The sequence below is a fragment of the Tachysurus vachellii genome, chromosome 7 (assembly GCF_030014155.1).
Source record: "Tachysurus vachellii isolate PV-2020 chromosome 7, HZAU_Pvac_v1, whole genome shotgun sequence".
NCBI classification, from domain to species: Eukaryota; Metazoa; Chordata; class Actinopteri; order Siluriformes; family Bagridae; genus Tachysurus; species Tachysurus vachellii.
The window spans coordinates 8,829,321-8,838,578 of record NC_083466.1 but is presented as its reverse complement, the minus strand read 5'-3'; the positions used below and the strand labels follow the sequence as shown (position 1 = coordinate 8,838,578).

Here is a 9,258-nt window from a genome sequence, read left to right as displayed (position 1 = left end):
GAGTGCACAATGGACTCTTGCAACAAAGCATTATTAAGATGAAAGCGTTAAGATAAAGAGTTGCATTCGGTCATAGTGACATATGCTTACACTCTCTATCCTTCACACCACTCTGTGTAACTTCAGAATGACAGGCTTGTTCTTTCTACTACTTGGTAAGGCAAAATGTCTTTGTGTGCTTTCATGAGCATTTCATATTATATGTGGTTAGGTGTTCACACAGCAGGCTGAGATTTAGAGGAATTTACAAGACTTAATAAACACCAGAGAACAAAAATGATTTAAATAATGTATATAAATTGTTTAATTTGTAAATTTGTTATGTAATGTGTGCACTTGTTTAACAGTTTAGAATAGTTCTTTCTAGGGAAATTCTTTCTTCATATACTTTGGAGGTTGGGGTCAGAGTACAGGGTCAGCCATGATACAGCATGCCTGCAGCAGAGAGGGTTAAGGGCCAAGTGGCAGCTTGGCAGTTCTGGGGCTAGAAATTGAGCCACCACTGCCCACTATAAACACCTGGCATAAGGCAAGGCAAGAATGGTATATAATGTTATGTAGTTGGGTTATATAGACACCATGAAATTGATTTAGTTTTCTATATAATTTAACTTTTAAAATCTCACATCCATAATCGCAGCTTAAACCAGCAGGGTCTGTCTTTGCTTACTACGAACATTTCAATGATCCTGGACCATATCTACATTTACACTTGCAAATTTTCTAGATGCTATTTAAGAACTGTTTGTTGTAGAGGCATATGCAGTGGTTCAGTAAACAGTATTGGTCTTGGTTTGATCCAGCTGTCAAAAATATGAAAATATTCAGACTGGCTGAATGTTTGTGTTCATGATAATTGGAAATAGACTGACATTCTGACTCGGAATGAATTCTTTTGCCTTGTACCCAGTGTTCCTGGGATCATGATGCAATGGAAAATCATTTGTACTATTATTAAGAAACGTTAAGAACAAATTGTGACAATGTCATAGCCATCCTTGGCTGGGAGTATTGGTGGGAGGGATGACACACACTCTCTCCTGGTTACTCAGTGCAACATTAACCAACTACACACTCATATATGGCCATGTAGCATATCAAGGATTTCCCATGTGATTATAGCATGAGCAGCAGAAGCATAGATTTATTCTAGTGTCTAGTTCTAGTCTTCGTCCTTCCTGCTTTGTACTATAGATATCTTGTGTTTGAATCTATCATATATGATTTATAATTGTACTATCCAGTGTCACCCAGAAAAGGATGGGTTCCTGTTTGAGTCTTACTCCACTCAAGGTTTCTTCCTCTGGTTGTGTCATGGAGTTTTTCCGTTCCGCAGTGACCTCTGGTTTGTGCAGAAGAAATGTTTGTTGTTTGAGGTATATTTTTTATGTTGTATGTTTTTATGTTGTATGAGCACACATTTAGGGCCTATTAGAGAGCATCATGTCAAACCTTTACATAAGCAATACTGTGGAAAAGTTTATTGGAAGGTTGGCATCCTATGACAGCACTGAAAGTCATCTAGAGATAGAAAGTCATAAAATACATAAAAGTTCAAACTTCAGCTGGACAAAGCCTCAGCTTGGACAAAAGCAAACTAAGGTTCTGTCCATTACGACACTCAGGCTACTGTTCTGCAGCTGGACCTCAGACAACAGAGCTGCACTCAACATACACAGTGGTGTGAAAAAGTGTTGTTCCTGATTTTTTAGATTTTTTGGATGTTTTTTACACTTTAATGTTTCTGATCATCAAACAAATTTAAATATTTGCCAAAGATAACACAAGTAAAGACAACATCAGTGTTGTATAAAGTACTAGAAAGCAATACTTGAGTAAAAGTACAAGTATCATACTAGAAAAAGTTACCTTTTAGAATATTACTCAAGTAAAAGTCTTAAAGTATCTGATATATACTGTACTTAAGTATCAAAAGTAATTTTCTGATATTTAATGTACTTAAGTATTTGAAGTAAAAGTAAAAAGTAAAATTTCAGTGATTTTCAGTAGACATACAGTAAGAGCAGGGGCGGTTCTAGGATTTCATCTTTAGGGGGTTTTAGCCCTCAGTGAGAATTTAAAACAAGAAGAGTTTTATATTATATATTATATGACTACATAGTAAGCCAAAAGTTATGGTATTATTAAATGGCAAAAGTGGACACCAAAATCTTATGCATGATGTAATGATGCTAGTTTTGAATCAAAATCAGTATGTGTGCATTCTCTACAAACAGTGTGTCCAATGAATGCAGTCATTAATAAAAAAATATTCACAAGACCAAATCAATAAATGTTATTTTTATTTAGTATTGAATGGATTGTTTGCATTAATATTTTGTTTGTGCTACAACTCTGGTAATAAGAATAGTGAAATTTCACAGCTTTATGCAAAAAGTGGTAATGCAATCTAGGAGCAGTGATTCGCCAAACCTCCCTTATTGCAGTCGCACACATTTCTTCTGATTTTATCTTGTAGTAACGAGTCACAAAGATGAAATATAACAGAGTAAAAGTATACATTTTATCTAGGAAATGTAGTGGAGTAAAAGTGAAAGTTGACATAAATTTAAATAGCGAAGTAAAGTACAGATACGTGAAATTTCTACTTAAGTACAGTAACGAAGTATTTGTACTCTGTTACATTACAACACTGCACAACATGCAGTTTTTAAATGAAGGTTTTTATTAGGGATGAGCGAGTACAGCATTATCTGTATCTGTATCCGTATCTGTTAACCATATGAATTATCTGTATCTGTATCCGTACTCGGAGTGGGTGGGGGAAGTAGGCTTGTCTTGAAATGGGCGGGGCTTTAATCGGTAATAATTAATTTGTAATATTTATAACACTAGCTTACTACCTGTATGTTTTTATGAAATACAGCAAAAACTTGTCAGACACTCAGTGTCTGGTTACTGGTTAGAGACAGCTGAAGGTTTAAAAAAGAAAAAATCTCCGACAGGTAGAGACGCAATGCGAGTCGCATTCTACCAAGCAAGCACCATGTCTGAACAAACCCACGTTTACCAGAACTCTACTGGTTAGTAAGTACGTATTATTAACGTTACAACCCGAAGTAAAAAGCTGAAGAAACCCTAAACGTTAACGGAAAAGACCCGCGAACCCGAGTGAGTGAGGGAGAGACAGAGAGCTGTTGTGTGTGTGACTGTGAGTGAGCAGAGCGAGACACAGCAACACAATACATCTGTATGTGTGTAGGGGAGGGGCGCTGTGACTAGCCTATCACTGTAGGGGAGGGGCGCTGTGACTAGCCTATCACAGAACGCTGACACAATCAGATACCCAATGATGATTTTCATTCAATCCGAGCACAGATATTGACTCGTATTACTCGTACAATACTCGTACTCGGCAGAAGTGCTTTATCCGTACCAGATACTCGTTTCAGCCGAGTATCCGGCTCATCTCTAGTTTTTATTATTAAAGGAAAAGAAAATTCAAACCTACATGGCCCTGTGTGAAAAAGTGTTTTTCCCCTAAACCTAATAACTGGTACAGCGCTGTGGAGGAATTTTGGTTCACTCATTTTTGCAGAATTGTTGTAGTTCAGACACATTGGAGGTTTTCGAGAATGAACTGCCTTTTTAAGGTCATGCCACAGCATCTCAATAGGATTCAGGTCAGGACTTTGACTAGGCCACTCCAAAGTCTTCATTTTGTTTTTCTTCAGCCATTCAGAGGTGGACTTGCTGGTGTGTTTTGGATCATTCTCTTCAGCTTGAGGTCACGAACAGATGGCCGCACATTATACTGAATGAATGAATGTATGAATAAATGAATGAATGGTTTCATTTATCACAGCAAGTCTTACAGGTCCTGAAGCAGCAAAACAGCCCCAGACTATCACACTACCACCACCATATTTTACTGTTGGTATGATGTTTCTTTTCTGAAATGCAGTGTTACTTTTACGCCAGATGTAATGGGACACACACCTTCCAAAAAGTTTAATGTTTGTCTAGTCAGTCCACAGAGTATTTTCAAAAGTCTTGGGGATCATCAAGATTTTTTCTGGCGAATCTGAGACGAGCCTTTATGTTCTTTTTGCTCAGCTGTGTTTTTCATCTTGGAACTCTGCCATGCAGACCGTTTTTGCCCAGTCTCTTTCTTATGGTGGAGTCATGAACTTAACTGACCTTAACTCAGGCAAGGCCTGCAGTTCTTTGGATGTTGTTGTGGGGTCTTTTGTGACATCATGGATGAGTTATCGCTGCGCTCTTTGGGTAATTTTGGTCAGCCAGCCACTCCTGAGAAGGTTCACCATTGTTCTAACAATCTAACAATCTGCAAATATTGTATTTTTATAATGCACAGTGAAATACACAAATTCAATGTTCAATTCTTTTTTAGCCCATGCATCAGGTTTGACTTTCTCTGACACTAAACTCTGAAATATGATATGCTGGAGTAAGTTCTGTTTTATAAAGTTGCTAATTTTTACATTGTATCCTGTTTTTATTTTACATCATATTGCAATTGACTGCAAAGAAAAAACGAGCGCAGTTTGCTTTATCAGTTATTTTGCTCACCCAGTTTTTTTAGGTTTAAAAAGAAATTAGTGTTTTTTAAAGCTGTAGATTTCTGTGGTTGGGGCTGCCTGGAGACTGTCACATCATGTTTGAACTACTGCTGAGTCAGTCAGCTTTGTGCTGGGATCTTCATCAGCGATCATTTGAAGTCTTCAGCAGGAAGGAATTAGTGTTGGGACAGTTGTGAAAAATTGCACTGACCCATTAGTTCCTCATGAGCTCTTGGTTTCTTAATTCCACTCAACCACAAACTGTTGTAGAAAGGACATTATTTACATTGACATTATTTCATGTCCAATGTCACCCAAATGAGGATGAGGTTCCCTTCTGAGTCTGGTTCCTCTCAAAGTTTGTTCCTCATATCATCTCAGGGAGTTTTTCTTTTCCACTGTCACCTCCGGCTTGCTCATTAGCGATAATTGTTAGAGAAATATAGTAACATAACTTTAAACTTCAATTTTTATATTCTGTTTCTTTACTTTCTAAAGTGACGTGACATACGGCTAAGTATGGTGACCCATACTCAAAATTCGTTCTCTGCATTTAACCCATCCAAAGTGGACACACACTCAGTGAACACACACACCGTGAACACACACCCGGAGCAGTGGGCAGCCATTTATGCTGCGGCGCCCGGGGAGCAGTTGAGACTATGTGAATTGTTAAAAGCGCTATACAGTATAAAATAAGTTCAGTTGAATTAAATGTAAGTGCACTTTGTCATAGAAGTGTGTGTATTTGCTATGTTATTTCCCTAGGTCTTGCTACCTGCTCTTCTGGACAATTCCACGGTGTTTTGCAGAACTATGTGTCTTATAAAAAAGTGTGTGACTTCAGTGCCAGCTATAATGAAGAACCAGGCCAAGAGTTCTATGGTACGTGATGTACTGTACTGTAGTCCTTCTTATTATCTGCATTATCTCTTCCTATAATCTTTTTATAATATCCTTGATATTCTGCATTAATACCTCCCTGCTGAAATGATGATAGTATATACTGTTTATAGTGTTTATAAAAGGTGCACTATTGTATCTGCAGGATCTTGTAATTTTGAGAAAGATGCTTGTGGATGGAAAGATATCAGTAAGGATGAATTTCGGTGGAGGCTTGAGAAGGCAAACATTAGCACCATCCCGGGAGTGGATCATACCACTGGAACCCCATGGGGTACAGAGCTATTGTTATGCATTATTTTATACTTATAGAGAAATTAAAATGTACTGAAACTGCATATGTGTAACTGTCTTTTATAGGTCAGGTCATGTATGTAAAGGGTACAAACAATGGGATTTTCTCAAAGGCAGTTTTTGAGTTTTCCTTTCCTCAGGACACTGCACTTGGGTGCCAGATAAGGTAAATAAAAGTTAACTCCACCAGTTAAAACAATTCTTGCTGGTGATAAGTCTGTAATGCCACAGTACTAAGAACTGAATATGTATTTATTTCTTTTTTCTGATATTTTCTTACATAGTGTCAGATCAGTATTTTTTATCCATGCTAAGAATGCTAAAAATATCTCATTTTGTAGCTTTTGGTATCATCTACATGATCCTGTTGGTATATCCTCTCATTTTGCCCTAAGTCTGGACACTAATAGCACATCTGTAGTCTTGTGGGAGATTAAACAGGGGCAGACTAATGGTTGGGTAAATGCAACTGTGAGAATTGGAAATCGTCCTAAAGGATCCAAGGTATACAGCGTTAAACATTTCTTGTTAACATTTCTCCAACTTGTCAATTCTTGGATTATAGCTTAATTTTTTTTTTATTTGAATCTTTGCTATAAACATCTAGTCATCAACATATCTTACTCTTATTTATATGCAGATGACGTTTTCTATCGATCCAACTTCTATTGGAAATCAGGATGTAATGCTGGATGATATTGCATTGATGGGCTGTGCAGAAGGGGATATTCCAGCAGGCTCAGAGCAGCTCAGCTGTGACTTTGAGAGTAACACATGTGGCTGGTACATTGACCAGTCTGCCAGTCTCACATGGGAGCGGAGCAAAGGTCAAAAACCCTCATACGACAATCAGGGACCAGGATATGACCAGACAACTGGATCTGGTAAAACAGTCTTACATTTTTCTTACAGTTTTTATTATTATTATTATTATTATTTACAGGCCATAAAATGCAAACATTTTTATATTTTCAAGGTTATTATATGTTTGTTGGAACAAAAAAGAACTCAAATCCATCACAGACTGCAAGACTAATCAGTTATCTCCAGCAAGTCAAATGTGTCAGCTTCTGGTATCATATCTATGGCCCCAGTATTGGTGAGTGATGAGTAAATAATATGAGCAATGAATCAACACTTTCTTTTTGTTCCTTTATTTTGTGGGTTAAGGAAATATCATCACTTTGTTCTAAACTGTCATTTTGTTATTTTGTTCAATTGCAGTTTTAATAAAAAAAATATATAAGGGCTGGTTGATGTATGTTTTATAACAATTCTTGAAATGTGGGATGTGGTAAAATCCCACAAATTCTTGAAATTGGGGGATGTGGTAGCTCAGTGGTTAAGGTGTTGGACTACTGATCGGAAGGTCATGGGTTTGAACCCCAGGTCCTCCGAGCTACCACTGCTGGGCCCCTGAGCAAGGCCCTTAACCCTCAGTTGCTCAGTTGGCATGGAAAGATATTTAATATTTTAATGGTCGTACTGAAAACAAGGTGTTGCCCCTTACTAAACTACTTACTATAACAAGGTTTCCTGTGGCATTCACAGGCTCTCTCAGATTTATTATTAAGAATACTAATGGGACAGAGACAGTTGTGTGGACTAGGACTGGCACACAGGGGAACAAATGGCGCTTTGCAGACTTTAGCTTTGCCAGCAATGACAGTCCAGTACAGGTACTGAATTTGATATATATTAAAGCTGTTACAGTTGTGTACAGTTGTAAATAATTTGTGTGTGTTTGTATGTGTGTCTAGTTCATCTTTGAGGCTATCTTGGGAGGCACTGATGGAAGTATTGCTCTAGATGAAGTGCAGGTCTGGAACAGTGTAAATGGGTCATGTCCACCTGAGAGAGAATGTACGTTCCAGAGCTCTCTGTGTGGCTTAGAAACCGATCCTTCAGCTGACTTTCCCTGGGTCAGAATCACAGGGATGCAGGCTGCTGGTTCTGCAAGCCCAAGCAAGGATCACACTCTTGGCACTGAGCAAGGTGAGAAGTTCAGCATCAACCACAGTTCAACAACAAAACATATTTTAAATGTTTCTATTTGTCAGGCCAGATGGTCAAACTTCAATATGCTATAGATATACGGTAAGTTTAGAAAAATATCAGACTACGATGTGACAGGTAGCAGTGAATCAACAGACCTATATACTACTATAATTACAGAAAAACAAATTGAGGATTGAAAGTATTTGTGTTTTTTCTTTCTCCCTTCAGTGTCTATATCAAGCTACACAAAGCTAACTTTTATTATGTAGAGTAATAAAAAAAAATACACAAATCAGAAGCAACCATAAATTATTGTTCTTTAGACTGTACTTTAGCCACCTAGGTAGATTTAGTGAGCTTGCTCCCATCTATTGGCATTGCAGATGCACAGAACTTAGGGTAAAACCTAAACAGCCAATTTAGAGCTAATATCTATGGAAACAGATGCATAAACCACCGCTTTATCTTTCTGGGGGTCATCCTGATGTACACTATAGAGCTAAAAGTATGTGGCCACCTTCAGTTGTTCTAAAACCATGGTCATTAATATGGAGATGTTAATATGGAGAAATATTGATGATGGAACAAGTTTATCCTTCTTAGTTTATACAAGAAGTTATAACAAAGGGAACCATTTAATGTTAAAGCATTCAAAGACATTCAAGACTACTGTGTCTGTGTGCTTCTAACCTACTGGTAATAATGTGGGGAAGACCCACGTATGGGTGTGCTGGTCAGATATCTACATAGATTTGACCATATAGTGTATGTTAACAGTTTATACAAATCTAAAGGATTTATTTTGGTAATAATGGTCTAAACATTATCTATATCTTTTCAATCTCCAATTTTAATGTATTTTTTATATATATATCAAATAATTTTATGTTCATGTTTCAAATTTTTTAGAAAATTGGTGCATAGGTTTTGTGCTAAAATTTTTTGAATGTTCCGTTACTTAAAATGATTAATTCGATGTATGGTACAGTATTTATATTTCCTTCACTAAGGTTACTACCTGAGTGCGCAGCTGTGGGATCGACCGAGTGGTAGTAAAAGTCGCATGGTGACACGTTTTTATGAGCCAAATCTTGAGAGTGAGGAATGCTGGATGTTCTGGTATCATATGAGTGGCAGAGATGTGGGAATGCTCAACGTGTACCTGAACGAGTCACACAACTCTCAAGTTACTCTTTGGAGCCGGAGTGGCGATCAGGGAGATCGGTGGAGACCTGGTCGAGCCACTGTAATCAGCCCTCTCAGCCCTTACCAGGTAAATGTCCAGGCAATATTATACAACTGGAGCATATCTGAAGATACATATACTGTATAGGGCAACACTAAATAGACAAGACTGCTACTACTGTATTACTTGTTGCTATTCAGGACTGCACACTTGTATGGATTTCCAACTTTATGAACTTAACCTTGTAATCAGAGTAATTAAGTAATTTCAAAACAACATCCTGTCAGATAAGGACCAGTTGGATATGATATAATTTTTATGATTGGAGGAAAT

The 9,258-nt window shown here is 37.5% G+C and overlaps 1 protein-coding gene across 1 annotated transcript in view; it reads left to right on the top strand.

Annotated features, from left to right (window-relative positions):
* si:ch211-106h4.4 (MAM and LDL-receptor class A domain-containing protein 2) overlaps positions 1–9,258 on the top strand; it is a 29,006-nt gene continuing 19,748 nt past the window's right edge. The window contains exons 1-10 of the mRNA XM_060874056.1: positions 1–155; positions 5,313–5,429; positions 5,593–5,721; positions 5,808–5,907; positions 6,083–6,245; positions 6,382–6,625; positions 6,718–6,840; positions 7,293–7,420; positions 7,502–7,736; positions 8,750–9,012. Coding sequence (XP_060730039.1) covers positions 83–155; positions 5,313–5,429; positions 5,593–5,721; positions 5,808–5,907; positions 6,083–6,245; positions 6,382–6,625; positions 6,718–6,840; positions 7,293–7,420; positions 7,502–7,736; positions 8,750–9,012 — 1,575 coding nt within the window. The 5' untranslated portion in view covers positions 1–82. The remainder of the gene's footprint in view (positions 156–5,312; positions 5,430–5,592; positions 5,722–5,807; positions 5,908–6,082; positions 6,246–6,381; positions 6,626–6,717; positions 6,841–7,292; positions 7,421–7,501; positions 7,737–8,749; positions 9,013–9,258) is intronic.